Source organism: Nelusetta ayraudi, unplaced genomic scaffold (assembly GCF_046127955.1).
Source record: "Nelusetta ayraudi isolate G7.1 ecotype Tasmania unplaced genomic scaffold, CSIRO-AGI_Nayr_v1 ptg000088l, whole genome shotgun sequence".
NCBI classification, from domain to species: domain Eukaryota; kingdom Metazoa; phylum Chordata; class Actinopteri; order Tetraodontiformes; family Monacanthidae; genus Nelusetta; species Nelusetta ayraudi.
The window spans coordinates 350,001-372,277 of NW_027466138.1; the positions used below are offsets into that span (position 1 = coordinate 350,001).

General features: G+C 47.6%; 2 protein-coding genes and 1 long non-coding RNA gene across 9 annotated transcripts in view; 1 reads left to right on the forward strand and 2 right to left on the reverse strand.

Moving 5' to 3' along the window:
• LOC142901356 (ERC protein 2-like) overlaps nt 1–8,760 on the forward strand; it is a 19,131-nt gene extending 10,371 nt beyond the window's left edge. For 2 of the 5 annotated variants that reach the window (XM_076045846.1, XM_076045847.1), the window contains exons 5-15: nt 3,720–3,887; nt 4,007–4,174; nt 4,256–4,393; nt 4,484–4,726; nt 5,020–5,061; nt 6,044–6,240; nt 6,650–6,743; nt 7,113–7,273; nt 7,360–7,507; nt 7,996–8,154; nt 8,387–8,760. In XM_076045846.1, the coding sequence (XP_075901961.1) occupies nt 3,720–3,887; nt 4,007–4,174; nt 4,256–4,393; nt 4,484–4,726; nt 5,020–5,061; nt 6,044–6,240; nt 6,650–6,743; nt 7,113–7,273; nt 7,360–7,507; nt 7,996–8,154; nt 8,387–8,413 (1,545 nt within the window). In that variant the 3' untranslated portion in view covers nt 8,414–8,760. Of the gene's footprint in view, nt 1–1,811; nt 1,857–2,664; nt 2,824–3,719; nt 3,888–4,006; nt 4,394–4,483; nt 4,727–5,019; nt 5,062–6,043; nt 6,241–6,649; nt 6,744–7,112; nt 7,274–7,359; nt 7,508–7,995; nt 8,155–8,386 lie in introns of all 5 variants that reach the window. The other 3 variants (XM_076045844.1, XM_076045845.1, XM_076045843.1) reach the window with 3 other exon arrangements.
• A 2,887-nt stretch (nt 8,761–11,647) lies between these two features.
• Nucleotides 11,648–12,698, reverse strand: LOC142901393 (uncharacterized). Of its 2 annotated transcripts, none has more exons than XR_012928976.1 (3): nt 12,652–12,698; nt 12,190–12,379; nt 11,648–11,822 (listed from the first exon to the last, which is right to left on the reverse strand). It is a non-coding gene; the product is annotated as an uncharacterized LOC142901393 (long non-coding RNA). The 2 variants fall into 2 exon arrangements; XR_012928975.1 differs by having other exon boundaries at nt 11,650–11,822; nt 12,190–12,327.
• A 967-nt stretch (nt 12,699–13,665) lies between these two features.
• Nucleotides 13,666–21,984, reverse strand: rcc2 (regulator of chromosome condensation 2). Of its 2 annotated transcripts, none has more exons than XM_076045885.1 (13): nt 21,726–21,984; nt 19,813–20,014; nt 19,386–19,479; nt 18,880–19,023; nt 18,535–18,666; nt 18,268–18,356; nt 17,344–17,458; nt 16,891–17,057; nt 16,422–16,602; nt 15,853–15,958; nt 15,008–15,080; nt 14,839–14,916; nt 13,666–14,621 (listed from the first exon to the last, which is right to left on the reverse strand). In XM_076045885.1, exons 2-13 carry the CDS (start codon nt 19,999–20,001, stop codon nt 14,517–14,519), a joined length of 1,473 nt encoding a protein of 490 aa, XP_075902000.1. In that variant the 5' UTR covers nt 20,002–20,014; nt 21,726–21,984; the 3' UTR covers nt 13,666–14,516. The 2 variants fall into 2 exon arrangements, with proteins under 2 accessions (XP_075902000.1, XP_075902001.1); XM_076045886.1 differs by lacking the exon at nt 21,726–21,984 and adding an exon at nt 21,132–21,350.
• Nucleotides 21,985–22,277: the final 293 nt, after the last annotated feature.

Consider the following 22,277-nt stretch of genomic DNA (forward strand, 5'->3'; position numbering starts at 1 on the left):
AGGGAGAGAGAGAGAGAGAGAGGGAGAGGGAGGAAGAGAGCGAGAGAGAGAGAGAGAGAGAGAGAGAGAGAGAGAGAGAGAGAGAGAGAGCAGGCAGCCTTGTAGGTCAGAGCTACGTTGAATTATTGAAGTGTTGCTAAGCGTTGCTAAGTGTTGCTAAGCGAAGCTCCGGTGGCCTCGACAGGTGGGAAGTGAACAGACTGAGGGGCCGAGGGGCCGAGGTGGACGAGGCTGAGAGAGAGCAGCAGAGATAGAGAGAGCGACACCGAGCAGTGAAGGCTGAGCACCAGTGAGGTGGAGAGAGAGCGAGGATCTCAGAACCTCTGTCTGCATCCATGTTTCTGGGCTCAGGCTTTGTTAAGTTTGACCAGTGAACAGAATCTTCCGAGATGTGAAGACGACCGAGGGCTCAGGAGCTTCGGCCAGGGAGGAAGAGCTCAAGATGATGAGCCGCCAGGCTTGTTTTTACCGCGTTCCACCTCAGGAGCTTCACCGTCGGAACCAGCAGCAGGCAGAATCAGCCAAGACCAGAGCGCTGCAGAATGTCATTGAAATGAAGGTAGGAGGAAGAGGAGGAGGAGGAGGAGGAGGAGAGAAAGCAGGGGGTGGAGGAGGAAGAGGAGAGAGAGAAGAGGGTGGAAGAGGTGGAGGAGGAGGAGGTCACCATGAGATGGTCTGGGGTTAAAGGAGTAAAACATCCATCATCAGTAAAGACCTTCTCTAAAGGTCTTCTCTGATTGGTGGTCCCCAGCTGATGAGCCGTTCAGGCCCACTGAGGTGTTTAGAGGGACCATCAGCCCAGCAGGTCGACCATCAGCCTGGATCTTCACTGGTGAAGCTGCGACACAAAGCAGAAACTAGTCTGAAAATAATCTAGACATAGAAACAATCAGAATGAACAACGAGCAGAGCAGTGAGGAGACGTTCAGGTCCTGACGTCCTCACCCAGGAAACCTTTGAATGATTGACGAGCCTCGCTGTCATGTGATCTTCTCACCAACACAGTGTCCACGCACACAAACACCAACAGTCGACTCCACCGGGCCGACGATGAGAAGCCACTGCCGGTGCTACGAGCTCCGGGGTTCCATGAAGGCAGCGTGACAGTGAACGTCACGCTGTCCTCTCTGGTCTGAGAGCTTTCAGTGTTTACACCTCGTTTTTAAAAGGCGTTTGTCCAATCACAGGACGCCTGCGTGGCAAGCTCAGCGTAAAGCTGCTAGCTCGCTAGCTAGTTAGCTGCTAGCTGGTCTCTGCACCACAGACTCCCGATGTGATTGGCTGTCACAACTGACGGCGGTGTGTTCACTGACAGCCAACAGGAGGCTGCGATGTGGATTCCTTTCATGGAACTCGCTGAAATATGATTGGATAAAAACTCGGCACGCAACAATGGAAGCAGCGCCACCGAGTGGATGGAACAGACTATGGAGAATAACTTTATGATTGTGTTCAGGAGAAAATGTGCTTTTCTGAGTGTTTAGTACAGCAGAGGAGACCTTGCCGGCCCTGACGGCGCCCCCTACTGCTAGAAACGAGCAACAGTTGGCCGTCGCTCCATCATTCAGTCTTTGCCTCTCGGTGTCGCTCGGCCGTGCCGAGCGAGCTCCCTGATTGGCCCAGGCCGTCGCTCAGTTGGTGTCACATGTGGAATCTTTTCTTTGGCGTGGCTGCAGCTGTGAAACCCGTCAGGCTCCATGTGTGACTGAGTTAGTGTGCTTGATGCGGTGGATGCGTGAGCGAGCGTGTGATGTCTGGCAGCCAGTGAAGGCAGCACTCCACATGTGCTTTGTGTTGTTTTGTGATTCCAGAACACCAGCGCCCCCTTCTGTTTCGATCCCGATGTGATCTGGCAGGTACGGTAATAATCGCCAGTGCCTCATCATCCTCCTCCTCTTCCTCCTCCCCCTCCCCCTCTTCCTCCCTCCCTCCTTCTCTGCCGATAGATGTATGCTGTAATTGCTGTCCTCTTTGTGAATGATTTTATTGCTGTGTGACCTTCGGCAAGGTCACCACTCGTGTTTGGAAGGCCATAAAATTCCAATAAGAAACAAACAAACCTTGAGAATCAGACTTTTGGAAGGAGGAAGTCGAGATGCATTTTCAGTGTGGTTCCCAATCAGAATTATGATCCATTATCGTGGAGACATTTTTGAAACGACTCTGATGGAAAAAATGTTTGACAGCTGCAGCTCCCTCGCAGTTCTGCAGTGAACAAATCAAATCAAAGCATTTCATTGTCTGCGCGTGGGTGCGTGCGATCGTGTGTGTGTGTGTGTGTGTGTGTGTGTGTGTGTGTGTGTGCTTGCTCTGTTTCACACTCTGGGAACGTCTGTCTTTCTTTGTGTGTCTTTCTTCTGCTTTGTCAATCTTTGTCAATCATCATCAGTGAAGCTAATGTGCTAACATGGAGAAGGGTTAGGGTTAGGGTTAGACTGGGAATCAAACCCTCAACCTTCCTGCCAACCACAGCGCCACAGTGTTTCCTTAATACTTCAGCATGGGAATTTAAACAAGATGGAATCTTTTCCCACAATTCCCCTGAACAGTCCAGTCCAGAAACCTGGCAACCCAAGTCAGTGTGTGTGTGTGTGTGTGTGTGTGTGTGTGTGTGACTGTCGGCCTGCCCGCTGCTGATTGGTTGGTTGCTTGGTGACGGTGCAGGACACCAAGATCTCCTCCCTGGAGAGGAACCTGCGAGAGCTGGAGGACGAGGTGCAGATGCTGAAGAGCAGCGGCCTGCTGCAGCCCGACGGCCAGCAGGGGGAGCTCAAGCTGGAGGCCGAGTCCTACAAGAGCCACTCCAGGTTCATGAAGACCAAGGTAGACCCTGCCGACCAGTGGCAGGCCACCAGGCTGCCAGGCTGGCTGGTTGGCTGCCTGCATGCCTGCTTCCACATCAGCATGTGAGGGAGCTCTGCATGCTGTTGCATGTTGCATGCTGCGTGTTACACGTCTGCACTGGACGCCAGAACCGCAGAGAAGAACCCAGTTTGTGCTTCGGGGGGGAACAAACGCTCTTCTCTTCTTCTACTCTGTATTGCAGTGTTTGTTTTGTGAAGTGCTGTGCGTGCGCACTCTGCCGACCTTCGTCCAGTCCCTGCCAAACGGCTCTGAACGTCTTTGTGACGGCTGACAGGCTCATTCTCACAGGTCACAGGAGGTCAAAGGTCAAGCGGTCAGATGGAATTAAAGCAAACTAAAGAGCCACAGAAGGAAGTTTATCCTGGAGGAATGTCGAAAAAAAAAAAAGCAACACAACTCAGTGACTGGCGTGTTATTGTTGTTGACCGATAATGTGGCCCCATAATGCCGTGCATGGAGTTGATTCTGGCATGTTTGAATAACTGGATGATGTTTTGATAGAAACAGCTGAGAAGCAGAGACAGTCGGTCTGCTCCTCTTCCTTAGAGATTCTTTCTCCTCAGAAAACAGTTTTATGAAGGATTTTTGTGTGTTTGCAGTTATGTTTTCTGGCCCATATTTTGTGGTGGCACCTCGTCCGTGTCGCAAACTGTCTGTTTTCTGGCCGGGACGCTGACTTCCACTCTGCTCTCCGTCACACGAGTGAAGAATCTGTTCATCTTTCTCTTCAATGACCTTGGAACAAAGGTGCCAACGCTTTCTGCTTGTCTGTGTGTGTGTGTGTGTGTGTGTGTGTGTGTGTGTGTGTGTGTGTGTGTGTGTGTGTGTGTTGTTCGGTTGGCTGGTTGGTCCAGATGGAGCAGCTGAAGCAGGAAGTGAGCAGGAAGGAGGCGGAGCTCCAGACCCTGCAGACCAAACTGGAGACGCTGACCAATCAGAACTCGGACTGCAAGCAGCACATCGAGGTGCTGAAGGAGTCGCTCAGCGCCAAGGAGCAGCGAGCCAACACACTGCAGACAGAGGCAAGGACACACACACACACACACACACACACACACACACACACACACACACACACACACACACACACACACAGTGTTTGACTCTGGCAGCCTGGTGTGTTGCTCTCCTCCTCCTGCAGGTGGACGCCCTGCGGGTGCGGCTGGAGGAGAAGGAGACCTTCCTGAGCAAGAAGACCAAGCAGCTGCAGGACCTGGGCGACGAGAAGAGCACGCTGACCGGGGAGAGCCGGGACCTCAAGGACATGCTGGAGGTGAAGGAGCGCAAGGTCAACGTCCTGCAGAAGAAGGTGAGGACGGCCGCGAGGAGGAAATCATTCCACGTGGTTCTTCACCATGTCGGGCCTCACGCACATCTGTCTGACCTCCAGATCGAGAACCTGCTGGAGCAGCTGAAGGACAAAGACAAGCAGCTGGCGGCCCTGAGGGAGAGAGTCCAGGGCCTGCAGACCGACTCCAGCAACACAGAGACGGCGCTGAGCACGCTGGAGGAGGCCCTGTCAGAGAAGGTAAAACTGTTTCTAAAGCATCTTGGTGCTGTTGGAGCCAGAATCAACACCGAGGCATCAGAACATTTTCCCTCCGTCTGGTGAACGCAGGAACGAGTGATTGAAAACCTGCGGGAGCAGAAGGAGCGGGAGGAGCGGGCTCGGCTGGAGGAGTTGCAGCAGATGAAGAAGGAGAACCAGGAGTTGAAGGACAAGCTGGCCGCCGTTCTGCCCCAGAAGCAGCTCGGCACCACGGGCCAGAACCAGAACCAGAGCCAGAGCCAGAGCCAGAACCAGAGCCAGAGCCAGAGCCTGAGCCTGAGCCAGAACCAGAACCAGCGGTCCAACAGGGAGGTCGGTAGTAAAGACAGAGAAAGGCTACTGGTCCTTTTCCAGGTCCAGGGTGCAGTAGTTGGAGATTTTCAGAACAAACAGCGACATCTAGTGGTGACACATTAGATTGCAGCACTCCAAAGTATTCTGAACAAAAATAATTAGAAACTTTATCCAGCAGATGGAGGTTTTTCCCACACAGTGGTAAAATAAGCCCACTGCGTGTTGTGACAACCTGCTTCATTAACTGCACCAGTGCACCTGCTTGTTCTGCTGCATTTGGATTGTTCTGCCTTTTTTGTGTCGTCCTCCAGGTGGCGCCGAAGGTCGACGGCGTTCCAACCGGAAGCCCGACGGTGTGTTTTCTCTCACGCTGCTCGTCTATTCATCCATTTCATTTCTTTTTGCCCGCTTGTGTGTTTTGTGTGTGTGTGTGTGTGTGTCCGTGTGTCTCCATTTGTGCATTCTACAGATTGGATTGTTGCAGAACACAAACAAACCTTCATGAATTGTTTGCGTTAAAAGCAGATGAAGAAGGTTGGGTTGGGAGAGAAAAGGAAGCAAGTTGTGTCAGAAGGTTTGACAGATACAAAAAGTGCTCCAACTGCTTTACTCATGAAAAGTAAGAAAGTACAGGTTCTGAAATGTTTTATTGATATATTAGCTCAAAATCTGTTGATAATTTTGCCAAAATGAAAAAGTTGTGATAGTTTTTGTTCTTTTTCAACTGCAGCGCATCGGTCAAAGTTCTGACCAGTGACACACTTTTAATAACAATAACTAATCTACATATTTATTTTTCTCTGTACTGGGGACAGTCAGTGACCCTAAAAAAGAAAAGAAAAGAAAAGAAAAGAATCTTTAATAATGAGTGAGTTACTTCCAACAGAATTTTTATCTTTTAAACACAAAAGTAACCGGCTGCTTTCCCAATGTGAGGAAAGTTAAGATATTTGTGTACAAATGCAGGGAGTGACAGTAAAAAGTGGTCAGAAAAAGAGAATACTCAAGTGAAGAACAGGTACCTGAAGAATCTACTCAAGTACAGGAAGTATTAAATTACTTTCCACCTCTGCTAATGAAAGTTGAAGTGGGTGCAGCCAAGAATTTCCAGCCGCTGCCATCATTTGCATTCTTTTCTTCTTCTCCTCCTCCTCCACCACCTCCTTCTGCTCCTCCTCCTCCTCCTCCTCCTCCACCTCCTTCTGCTCCTCCTCTACCTCCTCCACCTCCTCCACCTCCTTCTGCTCCTCCTCCTCCTCCTCCTCCTCCTCCTCCTCCTGCTCCTCCACCTCTCCTGCTCCTCCTCCTCCTCATTCGATTCTTCCTCGAAACAAGGTCCAGAACGCCGAGACGGATTCCAGCAGGAAGTGTCCCGACATCAGCGACCGCCTGCGGCTGCTGGAGCAGGAAGTGGCCCGGAACAGGGAGGATTCTGGGAAGTCCCAGGTGGAGGTGGAGAGGCTGACGGCGGCGCTGAGGGAGGCGGAGGTGGAGAGGCTGAGCAGGGAGAGGAAGGTGGCCGAGCTGGAGAGGTGAGGCTGTCGGAATGCCGCAGGTGTGAACAGGAAGTCAAACCCACAGCGGGTCCAAATCTGGAACTGGGACAAAGTCTCGGCCCAACATTGATACCGATTGAAGAAATCTTCCTCCTGATGGAGCAGTGAAGCCAAACAGCCTGAATATGGAACAAGCAGAGCTTCATGCTAGACGATGAATAACTTCATTGTGCAAATGGAAATAAAAATCATCTGCTTTTTTAATTTGCAGCCTTCTGATTTAAATTTTAACAGCAACTGTTTTCCGCAGGCTGATAATACATTTAAAAACAAAATAATGTTTTTTGCATGGACTGTCACCTGCTTCCCTGAACTTTGAGCTTTGCACCTTTTTGCTTCTCGTCTTGAACTGTTTTCTCTTTTCCCCTGCGTCTTTTCCTTCAAGGCAAATCAAATCTCCCGGCGTGCAGAAGCAGATGATTCCCGCTGACTTGAGGAAAGACTTCCAGATGGACGGACATCCACACTCGCTGTCCCAGGTGTGTGTGTGTGTGTGTGTGTGTGTGTGTGTGTGTGTGTGATGCCGGCTGGTGTGTTTTATTCTCACCTGCTGTCAAACAATCACTTAAAGCCCTGGCGGTACCACCTGCTCCCAAAGCCCCGCCCCCCCTTGAAGCTCCACCCTTCTGAAGCCCCGCCCCCTTCCTCTCTCTCAGTATCATGGTGTCGTCTTCTTCTTCTTCTTCTTCTTCTTCTTCTTCTTCCTCGTCCATGTATCTTATCTGGACGTATCACAGCTTCTTTCATCGGTTTTGCATCTTTTTACTCCGACAAAGCAGCAACAACGTGTGAAGCTCAGGCACGTTGCTATCCCCTGATCTTCTCCTTCCTCCTCCTTCTTCCTGCAGCTGGAGGAGCTGACGGGAGCCCTGGAGAAGACCAGTAAGGAGCTGGACGCCACCAAGCTGCAGCTGAGCTCCACCCAGCAGTCGCTGGTGGAGCGGGAGCGCCGGCTGGGCAGCCTGCGGCTGGAGCGCCGCCAGCAGCTGGAGGAGATCCTGGAGATGAAGTGAGTGTCTTCATCTCCACACGGCTGCACAGCCGCTTCTTTTTAGCGTTGCCCGTCTTTGAGCGCCTCCCCACCCGGTCCTGCAGGCAGCAGGCTCTGCTGGCCGCCATCAGCGAGAAGGACGCCAACATCGCCCTGCTGGAGTTGTCCTCGTCCAGACGCAAGAAGGTCCAGGAGGAGGTGATGGGCCTGAAGAGGGACAAGGACCGACTCATGCACCAACTCAAGCAGCAGGTACCCAGTGGCCTCCAGTGAAGTGCACGTAGACAACACAGCACTGGAGCTCCTGGTCCCAGACTCCTGGTCCCAGACCCCTGCTCCCAGACTCCTGGTCTCTGACTCCTGGTCCCAGACTCCTTGTCCCAGACTCCTGGTCTCAGACTCCTGGTCTCAGACTCCTTGTCCCAGACTCCTGGTCTCAGACTCCTGGTCCCAGACTCCTGGTCTCAGACCCCTGGTCCCAGACTCTGACTGTCAGTGCAGATGAGTCAGTCAGTCTTTTTCCTCCTTTATCGTCCAATAGTCTTGGGAGCCGACCTGCTTCTGTCAATCAAAGCCGAGCAGCTTTAAATTCAAACCCTGTGTTGGACGACCAAAGCTTTGAATATGGTAGCAAACCCTCTGAATGTCGAGCTGCCATCTCATAACTAAATTGTACTTATATGCATATGGAATAGAACAGAAAGCCTTTATTAACCCTGCCCCCTGCCACCTGCTCGCAGACTCAGAGCCGGATGAAGCTGATTGCCGACAACTACGAGGAGGATCACAACCATCACCACCAGCACCTCCTGCACCACCGCAGCCTGCCCACCAGGGGGGCGCTACAACCAGCACCGCAGCCGACGGCCAACCACCGACCCCCCCCTCCACTGGACCAGGTGACGCACCAGATTTGTTTCATGCGACAGTGTTGTAGCTCAGGTTTTATGTGTCTGAATTGAAAAACAAAAATAAAAAACTAGCAGTTGTTGGTTTGGAGGAGGAGTCAAACTGATCCATGTGTCTGCGGTGTTTAGACAGAATCTTGCAGCGACAAGCTGCGTTTTACACCATCAGTGACGACAATGTTTTCCTGTCATGATGATGTTTTCTTTTCTCCCCCCCCCCCAGGATGATGAAGAGGGAATATGGGCGTGACCATATTCCATCACCATGCTTGTCCTTCTGCAGATAAACAGAAGGAGGCGCTGGACCTTTTTGCACGTTCCCACCGTGATGCTGCCATCAGAGCGGCAACACACCAACTGGTTGAGCTGGTTCTGATTGGACCGAGCCTGCGGTGCTACAGATTTCTGGCTTCCTATTGGCTCATTTCAGCCTCAGGCTGCTTCTCTGGATGGCGTGACTGTGTTTGTACACCCACCACAAGCTGCAGGGCAGCGTTTCTCAACTGGTGGGTCACGACTCAAAAGTGGGTCAAGGCTTCATGGGCAGTTTTTGTTTTTGTTTTTGTTTTTGTGGAATAAATTTGTGTCATGACTTCATGATGAGCTCAAATGTGTGTTGTGAGACTCCACCAGTTGAGAAGCTACAGGACAAACTTTGTTTGTTTGTTAGTTTGTTTTTAGATGTCACAACATGGACCTCAAAGCGCTGATCCACAGAGACCTTCTCCATGTGTCGTGCCAAAGGAGACAAAACACAACGACCCAAAAGTCTGCCAGAGCAAATGAGTGACATGAGTCTGAATCACTGGGACGGAGAAACCACCGGGGGGCGCTAAGTCATTGGTTTGACTATCTCGCTCCATGTCCTGCGGGGGGGATTAACAGGAAATGGCAAATTAGGGGGGTTTGAGAAGATGCGACCAAAAAGAGAAAGAAAAAAAGAAGCAGATCTGGGATTGGCTGACACCTTCCCTGGACATCAGCACCTTCACAAACAGGAAGTGACACACTGCAAAACAGCCAACTTCCTGTTGGTTTGTTTTCATCTTCAACGGTTTTGAGTGCCACTCTTACTCTCTCTTTTTTAGTTTTCTTCTTCATCTGCGTCATGTGACTTCATGTCCCATTTTTTTTCCTCGTCCGTCCGTCCGTCCCTCCGTCCGTCTGTCGGCCCTGCGAGTCCCAGTGGCTCCAGTCCAAGTTCCGCTGTGCTTGAACGTCCAACTGGCACGACTTTGTGTCATGTTTTGGCTACAGCAGTGTAACACTGGCTGTGTCTTACGTCGCCCCCTACTGTCACCATGCAGTCACTACATAGTGGCTACCATGTGGCATTGCTGTCTGAATCCTGAGGGAACATTGGGACTCTACAGAGCCCCCTGGTGACATGGATGGAAATAATAATGTGTGGCCACGCATTACTATATCAGTTATTATCATGATAGATAATAAACGTGTGGCCACGCGATGGTGAATGCGTGCCCAGGCGTTATTTTCTCATGGCCACGATATGGTTCATTTGTGCCAGTAGTGGGATAGTTTTCTATATGCAGCTTCCAGTTTAGGACTGATGCTGATTATCACTCACAAATAAAGGTAATTATAGCCTGTTTCTGTATTCAACAGTAGGCTAGAGTGAGAATGACAACAATAATTATCTCGTGGGCATCATATAGTAAAGCGTGGCCACACATTATTATTTTTTCCACCCATGTCACCAGAGGCGCTCCGTAGTATTCAAGCACTATATGGTCAGTGACTCAAAGTATCCCACAATGCATCGCTATGAGTAGTGTACAACCGATGCATTGCACTCACACCGACTCACAGGTAGACAAGTCGAGTTATTATTTCCATCCGGGAAGTGTAATATGTCAGTATGATATGCACTGGTCACAAAAATGCAAATATATGTGCACATTAATTTCCATATTTCATGATTATTACATTTATGAGCACCTGCGGACGTGATGACGTCATTAACGGCGCCAAGATCGTCTGAAAGTTTTTTTTGTTTTTTTAAATTTGGCTGATGAGTTGCTGTGTGGTGGCTACGTAGACCTGCCAGTAGAGGGAGCCAGTGGGGGGTTTGGGACTCAGCAGGCGTTTCCATCCAGCCTTTACCTGTTATGTACATTTTTTTTGTGCGTGTGTGTGCGTGTGTGTGTGTGTGTGTGTGTGTGTGTGTGTGTGTGTGGTACCAAGCACCGCGAGGGCGACTCCACTCAGAAGGGTTTCAACGGTCGCTGCTCTCCACTCGATTCCACAGTGTTTTCTTGAGGTGGTTGGCTCGTCTGTTTGAATTAAAGATCTTTTCAAAGGAACATCTTGTGACTCTGTGGCTCTCGTCAGTGTCTTCTTCTCCTTCTTCTCCTCTTTCTTCTTCTTCTATTTCGGGCAGTGTGAAAAGTTTGGCAGGAGCACAAACTATTTAATTGTGGCTTCTGTTTTCTTTTGTTTTGCGTTTTTGCGTGTGTTTGTGTGTGTACATTGATTTTCTTCAATCTTGGTAGAGAGGGGTCAAAAGTCAACTTTGTCCTAGAGACGTGGAGCCACTTGCTTTGTCATCAGGATCCCTCAAGTAGCGCCCACGCCAAATTTGGGGCTGCTCCCGCATGAGGAACCCCGTAACCCTAACCCTAACCCTAGTTTCAGCCTTATCGTTAACCCTAATTCAATGCAAGTCTATGGGGTGAAATTTCAACTTTGTCCTAGACACATGGGGCCACTTGCTTTGTCATCAGGAGCGCCCACGCCAAATTTGGGACTTCAAGGACTTGAGGAACCCCTAAAAACTCTAACCCTAACCCTAACCCTAATTTCAGCCTTCACGCTAACCCTAGTGCCATACAAGTCTATGGTGGTCAAAAGTCAACTTTGTCCTAGAGACATGGGGCCACTTGCTTTGTCATCAGGACCCCTATAGAAGCACCCAATAATAATGATAGAGCAGTGATAGAAGTAGGGGTGTCAAATTATCGCGTTAATCGCGATTAATTAATTACATGCCTATTTAGAGCGTTATGTTTTTTAATCGCTTAATCTATTTTTTTAATCTAACTTTATTGTTGGGGGTAATTTTTTTTTTTTTTTTTTTTTTTTTTTTAATCATAAAATCCGTGATTGTGTGGTGGGCTTCTTGTGCCTGCGTTGTTAGGGGTCACACCTTGAAGTGGACATTGATTGGCTGTCATTGTGTTTGGGCTTATTTAGCATACGATGATAGGCTCCCATTGTAGTTGGGCAGACAAGGGGAGGAGCGGTGAGTAGTGGAGAGGTGTGAAAATGGAAGAGCACGTGAAAATTGCTGGTCCTGTTAATGGGAATTTTACGTTTAAAAAACACCCTGACGGAACGATCGACAAAGGTAGAGTAATTTGTGTTCTTTGCAAGAAGGAGTTCGCTTACCACCGAAGCAGCTCAAGTTTGGCGTATCACATCAACGCAAAGCACCCAGTTGCTAGCGCAACCGCCGCTAACGTTAGCGGCGGCTCCCTCTCAGGAGGGAGAAGTGAAGGAGGTGCAGGTGGACAGTCTTACTGTGGTCAGTCTGGGTGTGACTGGCAGCTCCTGGGTCTTCACTGAAGTTCAGAGACAGAGCTTTGGACCGGTCACTCTTCATGGACAGACAGCTGGACACTGGAGACTCTGCTCTCCGTCTGTGTTGAAAACAGGAAAATTGAAGTTCACATTGAAAAGTTCAATCCTTGTTTGGTTCTCCACCAAACACTGATAGGAAGTTGTCCTCCTCGTCGGCCCTTCACTAATCACTTCCTGTTCTTTGGTCTCGTTTCAAGTTCACGCAGCTTCACAATTCAAGACTTCCTCTATTTTCCTGCAGGCGGCGACGCTGAGTCACTTTGGATGAAATCATCTAAATGTGAAGGAGCTGCAGTGTGAACACTGACCTCACTGGATCCAGTTCAAACACACACACACACACACACACATACACACATACACACATACACACACACACACACACACACACACACACACACACACACACACACACACTTTTCTTACTGGGTCTCAGGAGGTCCAGGTTCTTTGAAGTCAGGTCACCTTTGGACCTGTGACTCTTCAGAGACTCACAGCTGAACCCTGGAGACTCTGCTGCTCCGTCCTCCTCTTCCTCCACTCCAACGCCCATCTTCTGATCTCCTGGAGGTCAAACAGGAAGTGAGACAGTGAGCTCAGAACACTCTGACTTCCACTTGGGATGGAGAGAACAGGAAGAAATCAAACAGACACAAGTCAGATTGTGTTGACTGACGTCACATTTAATTTAACTGCTCCTCCACTGCTGCTGCTGACTCAACAAGGCGTCGGACAGAAAACACCTTCACCTTCTGTACCTGCTGCTGATTGTCCATGCCTGGTCTGTAATGTGTTTTCTGACTGAATCAATAATAAGAATAAAAAAGATCAGATTTAAAATGTGTTATTTCAATGACCATTTCTAATTCAGTCTTATTAACGACTCACCTGCTGCTCCTCTCACTGTTGTTGCTGTTGTTGCCTCAAAATGGACTGAAAACACTTCCACTTTCTCTTCCTGCTGCTGCTGAACACTGGAGCTCCTCCCAGTCACTGATCACGATCAAAGGTCAGACCGCAGTTCCTGCCCAGTGTCCACCACAGGACTCCATCGTCCTCAGTGTGCTGGTTGAGCGCTTCAGTGGCTTTAGAGACACAACCAGGACTCAGTGTCACTGATGATGTGTTGTCTGTAACTGCCTCTGACAACTGACACATCAAAAATCATCACATAAAAGTTTAGTGACATTGAAATAAAATCTGTGCATCAGTGATATATTAGCGTCTTTCCTGTATAACAAACATATGACTATTTTGAGATGTTAGTTTCATACTTTGTAATGTAATATTGTAATTGTAATGTAATATTAATAATGATTTGAACTTCAATTCACTGAACCAACTGACGCCATAAAGTCGCTTCAGACAGTGAGACGTGAAGCCTGAGCAGCACAAAGACAACACTGGCTGGCTAGCGCCCCCTGGAGTTGATTCACACTTGTCTGTGGCAAGGTGCCTTTGACCTGGTCTTCTTCTGGTCCTGGTCTTCCTCTGGTCCTGGTCTTCTTCTGGTCCAGGTCTTCTTCTGGTCCTGGTATTTATATGAGACAAATGTTTCGCCCATCACTTTGAAACACAGAGGTTATTAAAGGTCGTAATAAAAATATGTATCCAAAACAGATATTGCACCACTTTGTCCTGGAAAAAACTTTTTTTTTTTTTTACGTTGCTCTGGTGCAACTATTCTGGACTATTTCTATGTTGATATTCAAAACTCTTCTTGTTTATGTTTATTGGCAGTTGACGTCACTTTGAGGTGCATTCAGGAACCTTCTCCTCCACAGCAGCTCGACTGGTTCATCTTTATTCAGCAGCCAGACGGTTAAACTCAGTTAAACCAGCAGCAGTCGCTGCTCATTTTGAACCCTGCCAACACTTGACAAAGAAGAATTAACAGACGAGTCAGTAACACAAATGTTTATTGAACATTTTCAGTTTAAAAAAAAAAATGGAACAAGTAAAATTCACCAAAAAGATCTCAGCACTAACTAAAGATAAAGAGCTATAACACAACGTTTCCAGCAAACCTGATGTCCTGTATTGTATTGAATAATAAAAAACACCTTACTCAGGTCAAACAAAGCAACTTGGGTGTGGATTCTAGAACTAATATGTTTCATGACTGCTGATTGACTTGATTTGAAGCACGAGGACACGAACAAAAAGGAAAGCACATTGCTGAATTTGAACCAGGAGAAATTTCACGTTTGACTCCAGAGAATTCTTTTTCATGGTCGCTGTATATGTCTGAAAAATCTGAATTCCATGCAGAAGGTAGCAGACACGTCAGTTAATACGCCGAGCCGATGAAACTTCATTCCACTGTGATTATACTGTGTCTGTACACGGAGAAAGGCACCGGTATTTAGGAGTCTTTGAAAATCCCAGCAGTAGAAAAAAGCTGCAACAAACAATGACAAAAGTTCAATATTGCTCGTTTTATTGCAAAATAGATTTTTTTTTTTTTTTGTCCCCCCATCAAAAGCAGGTCTGGGATGTCTGGGCTCTGTTGAGGTTTTTTAATGAACAAAACAAAACCGGAACTAAACAAAACTGTAACAGGACCGGAACCAAAACGGATCCAAAGTCTCCCGATGACTCTTTTTATTTTTCTTATTGTACTCCAAATGTTTCCAAAAGGGCCAGAATCACTTTTATAGTCGGTAGTTGTAATTTAGTTTCGGTCTGATATTCCTCAGATTTAGTTGGAAAAAAACAAAACAAAAAAACAATAATAATCATCATCATCATCATCAGACTGTTCTTGGGTTGTATTCAGGCAGTTTTTTCAACCTCTCCTGCTCCTGCTCAGTGTCCTGCCTGGCAATGACCAGAGAGTGAGAGTAACCCATCACCACCTGCAGGAACAACAGGACAGCAGATCAGCGGAGGCCTCAACACGGAGTCGTCATCATCATCACAAACTGTATGCAACGTTCATCAAATGGAAAAATGAACAAAAGTAGCATCCACGCAGTGGTCGCTAGAGAGTGGAAGAATCTCGTTTTTGTCTCATCAAGAGCATCAAACCAGACAGGAAGTTTTGAGCGGCGTCCACCGAGGTTGTGGTCTCACCTTCTCGATGTAGACCCCGTCCAGCGTCCTCACCTCCTGGGCCGTCGTGGAGGATTTGGGTTTGTTGTCTCCGTATCCCTGGCAACAAAGACGCAATGTGTTGACTCGCCATCGTCGTGTTTTAAAAAAATGAAGGTGAGTTTTCTATCAGAGTGAGCAGGTTCATCACCAGTTCTCCAAACGCTGGCGAAGGCCCCCAGCTGATTGTGCTCTCGTCTGCTGCAATGATGACGCTGCTTTTCCTGCAGGAAGTCACGAGAGCAAACATCATAAAAAGAAGAGTTGGGTGTTGCACCAGGAGGGACGTGCTCTTCAGATCATTACCCTCAGACTTTCAAAGGCGACTCTGGACGCAGTGTATCACAAGTGCATTAGACCAGAGTGTGTTTAATTCACTCCTTTGTCGTCTTGCCTCGTGTCCACGGTATCTGACAACATCACGAGTTCAGAGCTGCATTCCCAGGCCTCCAGGATCCACCTGGGTTCTATTTCCCTGCAGCAAGATCTTTCAAGACACCTCACGATCTTGTCTAGCTTATTCTATCTCTATCTTATCCCCCCTGTGTTTGCACAGCTTGTATTTTCCAAACCTGATGGAGACGCTACAACGTTTCCAGAACGTGGAGCCGTCTTCCTCAGTTAGAAAACGTGACATTGAGGTTTTTCCTGAGTTTTTCCTGCACGCAGACCTTCAGCTGTGGAGACTCCACCTCAGCAGATCCAGGCCCATCACAGACTACAGCAAGAACAACAGTGTGCCACAATATATAATACTATATACCAGTCTATTTAATATTATTATTCCTTCTAACATTGGTTCCACTGGAACTGCTGCAACAGAAAAATCCTCTCCAGAAATAATCTTGCATCGTCTTATTCTTCTACCAAATACAATGACACCACAACAATGTAGCCTACAGACATTTTTCCCACCTGATTAATAATCAATACAGCATGGAAAAATCTCCTGACTGTTTTCTCCCTGGGAGTGAGACTGGCTCTGTTTGCACTCACCCACAGGCCAGACTCCGGATGTTCCAGCCACACAGGTCCTGCACAGCTTTGGGGTACATGGTCGACTCCCTGGAGGTGTTGGTGGCGCCCCAGAAGAAAAGACCCCCTGAGAAACAATAGGAATGTTCATACATATATGAGGACATTTGATCTTAATGGAAGACTGCTGGAGCGACTCTCCTCCACCAGCTGCTGTTTCCAACAGCCATTACATGCACTGGTCAAGTGTCTGAATGTTTTTTCATTTGACTTTATTCTATTCCTTCTTAGTGTCTTTGTGTGTTGTGTGAATGTGTTTGTGAGGCCTGGTCAAAGAAGAATTTCTCACACCATTTGGGGCAGACAGTGAAGCGTATCTGATCTGATTAGATCTGATTTTATGTAACTAGATCTGATCTGATCTGATTAGATCTGATTTGATCTGATCTAATCTAATCTAATCTAATCTAATCTGATCTGACCTGACCTGATCTGACTAGATCAGATTAGATCTGAGCATATCTGATCTAATCTAACCTGATCTGATCAGTACAGCAGATCTGATCTGCTCTGATCTGTTCTGTTCTTACCCATTTCACTGACGGCGAAGGAGCACTGGTACCCAGCGCAGATCTGACCGGCTCCACGTCCAGGGAAGTCAAAGAGCTTGACCAGTCGTGGGACCATTTCATCCTTCTGCTCAGCGTGACCCAGACGACCGTAACCTCCGAAGCCCCAGCTGAACACCCGCTTCTGGGAGTCCAGCACCAGCTGCACATAACACACAGGTCAGGGTTCAGTTACAGGATAGATCATCGTCATCATCATCATCATTATAGAATAGAATAGAATAGAATAGAGTAATAATTGAATTGACATCTGAATACATTTTAGAAATAAAATGAAAACATTTTGCCAGAACCGAGGCAAAATCACAAAGCATAAAAAACATCTGACTCCACTCCAGCTGACTCATCATGGATGTGTGAGACGCTTGCGTGATGTCTACTACTGGTCTCCAGGTGCAGCCCACCTGCCGCTGGCCTGGATTGGACTCACTGTGTGATTGGACCCGCAGGCCACGTCTCGGACCACCACGTTGGGCACCGGTGTGACCTGACCGTCCTTGGACTTCTCGATGAAGATGGCGACGCGGCGAGGGATGGTCTCGCAGTCGAACTCGATGCGCTGAGCGCGAGCGATGAACTTGCCGTCGCTGTTGTGACCTGCGACCGGAGAAACGTGCAAAAGAACCAAAGTCCATCAGCTCAGGAGAAAAACATCTCGCTTGAAAAGATGACGTTGGAAAATCTACAATGTTGATCGAATAAGAAAACCCTTTCATTAAACTTTAACTCAAGCAAAACAATCTCAACAGCAACTTTAATATCTTCTGATATGTGCTGACCAGTGACGCTCACCAACCGCCTCACTTTTCTAAAGCAACAACAAAAAACCCAAGAGGAAAGCCAGTGTCTGCACTGAGGGCAGCAGTGTTCCAGCCCAGCGTACCCAGCTGTCCGTACTCGGGGCATCCGAAGGAGTACACGTTCCCTTTGCAGTCCACCACCATGCTGAACTCTGCACCGCAGGCCGTCTTCACGAGCGGCTGGCCCTGGTAGAGAATCTGCACGGACACAGAGAAGATTCCAGAAGCTGAGGAACGTCACACAGACTTATAGTGGGGAGAATTTATTGTCTGATCAATCTTTCATCAGTTCCTTTCACTCTGGCTCTATGATGGCTGGCTCTATGGTGACCGGCTCTATGGTGACCAGCTGACTGGTTCTATGATGACTGGCTGACTGGTTCTATGATGACCGTCTCTATGGTGACCGGTTCTATGATGACTGGTTCTATGATGGCTGGCTGACTGGTTCTATGATGGCTGGCTCTATGGTGACCGGCTGACTGGTTCTATGATGACTGGCTGACTGGTTCTATGATGACCGTCTCTATGGTGACCGGTTCTATGATGACTGGTTCTATGATGGCTGGCTGACTGGTTCTATGATGGCTGGCTCTATGATGGCTGGCTCTATGATGACCGGCTCTATGATGACCGGTTCTATGATGACCGGTTCTATGATGACTGGTTCTATGATGACTGGCTGACTGGTTCTATGATGACTGGCTCTATGATGACTGGCTCTATGATGACTGGTTCTATGATGACCGGCTCTATGGTGACCGGCTCTATGATGACTGGTTCTATGATGGCTGGCTGACTGGTTCTATGATGGCTGGCTCTATGATGACCGGCTCTATGATGACTGGCTCTATGATGACTGGCTGACTGGTTCTATGATGACTGGCTCTATGATGACTGGGTCTATGATGGCCAGCTGACTGGTTCTATGGTGACTGGGTCTATGATGACTGGCTGTATGATGACCGGCTCTATGGTGATTGACAGGTGTGAAGGGGGTGTTTTACCGGTGCTGGACTGAGGACGGCATCAGTCTGGGTGCCCTGGCCCAGTTGGCCCAGCTTATTTTCGCCAAAGGAATACACAGTGCCATCGTCTGTAAGAGAAAGACACCCACAATACACATAACTGACTGCTGCCAACAGAGAAAAACACTTCCAAGAAGAAGAAGAAGAAGAAGAAGAAGAAGGAGGAGGAGGAGGAGGAGACTGGGGAGTTTTTGAGCAGGTACTTAGACAGTGACCATTAGAGGTGGTGAGTGTGTGTTGAGTTACCTGTGAGTGCCAGAGTGTGGTTGCGTCCACACGCTGCACTGACGATGGCTCTCTCTGCCAGAGAGTCGATCAGTTTGGGAGCGTCCACCCGCCTGGTGTCGCCGTGACCCAACTGGCCTTTGTCATTACGACCTTGGGGACGCACACAAGCACAACCAACAGACGCAGGGAAAAGAATGAGAGAGAATTCTGACTTCAACAGAGCGGCCGCAAACTGCTCACAGAATACTTTCAGTTCCACTGCTGCGTCTTATTGAAAACTTTTGCAACGCTGCGCACCAGACAGAACCCTCACCCCACCCCCACAGAGAGACGCAGTCAGCAGTGACGGAGGTTGGCGCTCACCCCAGCTCCACAGTTTGCCTTCGGTGGTGATGAGGAGGCTGTGAGCAGCGCAGGGACCCGACACCACGTAGCTGACCAGCACCTCGTTCAGACTGCCGTAGCGGTGAGGACCCCACAGGTTCTGGCCCAGGTTCCGAAAAGCAGCTGCAAATCACACGGCAGTTACAATCAAGACTCATCGACAGTGAATGATTCACATCTGGTTTCCATCGTCTCTCACTTTCTGCCTCAAAAGGAAAACTGTGACATTCCAACACAATGAAAACGAGGTTCAACTACTGGTTCACACAAACAGCTCATCATCAGCCAGCCTGCATGATGGGCCGGTAGGAGTGTTTCACAAGTGATGATGATGATGGAGGATTTTCACAGAGAAAGAAAAGAACCGAAAAAAAACAATCCAGTGAGCAGCTGTTGAGGTCATGTGACAGGAGAACAGTCAGTCAGTAGCTTGGGAAGGGCAACAGTCACTGGCTTGTGCCGTTGTGTATGTGTCAGTGTTGCACCTTGCTGCTTGGGGACTTCCTTTCTTCCAATCAAATCCCAGTTTGTCGCTCCAAAAATCAGCAGCTGACCTTTTGCCTTCGGGCAATCAAGTTTCTGTACGACACAAAAACAAAAGAGAAAATGATGACGACAACAAGAACAATAACGCATCTTTATTCTGCTACATTTGGAATTTAACGTTGAGGTCGGACCTTTAAGTCTACAGCCAGTTAGAAAAGATGTATTTCGCACAGGTTTCATTGTACAAATCAGTTCTCCGCAGAACACTGTATTTTACACGCAGACGTAGACCTGCTGGTAGCCCAGTGGTCAGAACCCCTGAGGCAACCACGACAAAACATAATACAACTGTACCCAAAAATAGCAATTATTCAAGCCAAAAGGCCATGAAAGTTTAACAGTGAGAGTTGTGTGCATCAAACCTACTATTTTCTCCTTGACATCATCAGGCACAGTGACAGGCTGCAGGCCGGACTTCAGGCTGGGCCTCCCAGGTTTCTTGTTGTTCTCCTGCTCAAAGTCAAACTCGTCATCGCTGCTCATCTCCCTTTCTTTCCTCTTCCCACTGATCCTCTTCTTTATTCCAGCGTTCCCTGACGTCTTCTTGGGAGGCATTTTTCACTCAACTCTGTACAGGGGGGAAGAAGTCAAAATCAGTCAAATCAATTAAAACAAGTCCTGCAAGCAGTCATGGTCAGGCGTAATGGTCCACATGCACAGCTAGAGATGTGTTTTCGCTCATAAACTGAAGTTCTGAAGAACTTTGATTGAGCGCGCGGCTTTGGCGTGAACTGGATTTAAAAATAGGATCAAAATAGGCATAAATATGGCGGCTGTTTTTGTTTCTGTAGGTGGCGCTATTGAGCCTAGCAGCTTAATTTTTCATAATGCAAATAATGAAGGGGTGTTCACGCAGGTGTCGGTTTTGATGAGATTTGGAGTTTAGTGGTTCAAGTGTGCGGTCGAAGAGGCTCGTGACATTTTTGCCAAAGCCAAATACGCAAATTGCACACTTCCTGTTTATGCAAGAGGAAAAATGTCAACGAGATGAATTGTAGACCCTGACGAGACAAACACGCGAGTTTTTGCTCTGTGACTGTACGACCTCCCAAACAGGAACTCTTTAAGCTATAGTGGCTGTCGTTCGTCTCTGCACCTCCACTTAAACCAAATTTAAAGAGTCAAACTTCTCCTGCCCATTTAGAGAATATTAAACTATTACTGCCTTGTCTGTCTTACACTGCAGTTCAGACAGAGAGTCTGACGATGGCGGGGCAGAAAACAAGGCAGATACTTCAGAAAATACTTTTTTTGACACACAAAATTGTGCATTGTAACGATCTTCTTCCCTGAGAACAGGTCGATTAAATACCTAGAAACCCCCTAGGTGCGCGCTCACAACACTGGGAGACATCAGAATGGTAAAATGGCATCAGTACAATGGGAGCCGTTCAGAAAGTGAAGGCTTCAGGAAGGCAAAACAAAGACGAGTCAAGACAACATTTGCATGCAGGTGTTTGTACTGCAGTCACATGAATCATAATTAACTTCACTGTTAAAAATTCATTTTAAAAAAAGACGACAAGTAGTTTGCCAGCAGCAGCGCCACCACAGTATATTTATTCTTCTTCTTCTAATTTTCTGGCTTTCTTCGACTTCACCAAAAAAAAATTTTTTTTTTTTTTTTGAAAGAAATTTTTCTCAGTTTCATTTCCTCTTTCTTTCTTTTCTTTTTTTAAACTTACTTTCCTCTGTGGCACTTTCGCATCCAGCGGCCGTGGTTTAGACGTCGTGTGCCGTCAAAAGGCTTTTGTGAACGAGCTCAAAGTAAGAAGATAAAGTTACTGTGAGGAGCAGCTACCGGCTAGTGCGGAGCTAAGCTCCGTCCTTCTTTGTTCACGGTCTACTGCTGGAGTCAGCTAGCTGATGCTGCTAACAACTTGTGTTGATCAACGCTGCTGTCACTTATCAGCGCTGCCGCTCAAAAACGCCACATGCTCCTCGATGGACGAGAAAAGAAAGAGAGAAAAATCGTCTATCCGATTACATTGAACGGTTCTTAAGTTACATCTCCCCCCAGTTAAAACAGTGTTAGTAGTATTGTTTCAAGTGCCGGGGCATCACTCCGGTAAGCTAACCGACACTCCACACAGACGTGACAAGCACCATTCAAAGAAACAATTTGGAACCTGATTCAAACACTTCTGCTCAACGACACGTTTCAACTTAGTTCGACTCGTTCATGCAAATGTGGCAACTTTAGTGTTATTTGCCGTTTGTTTTGTAAATGTAAAATTGTACCTTGTTTTATTTTTAAAAATATAGATTTTTTTTTTTACCTCGAATTTCCTGTTCTGAATCTGTGCCAGTCTTCTCCTGTTTGATTTATTTGAACAAAGGAAGCTGCTGCGTTCTTATACACCACGTGATCACTCTGGGACTCATCAAGCCGCCGACGTGCCGAGAGGGTTTTTAAATTCCATTGCGCGTTGTTGACCCCCAAATATATCGTCACGTTTCCAGACAAGTACAATACTTCTGTTTTTACTTTTATATTGTTGTTAAACGCTGGGAGTTACGGACGTGAAAACACAACGTAGCGGAAGTGACGAAAGAGGGTTAAAAAAAAAAAAAAAAAAAAAACAACCCGCTGACAACACGTCACGCTGGAGTGACGTTCACGATGAACTTTGTAAAAATGTTTTTTATATATATATAATTTTTAGCCGTAATATGGCAATGAAATGGGGGGAATTAAAGTGTTGATGAAAGAAAACACTGTGAGGGAATGATATCTATTTATGAAAATAAATTCCATGTTCAATTCAATGAAAGGCACCTTAAAGGTAAAATCAGGAGCGTTAAAGATAATAAGTCTGCAGGGAGCCATG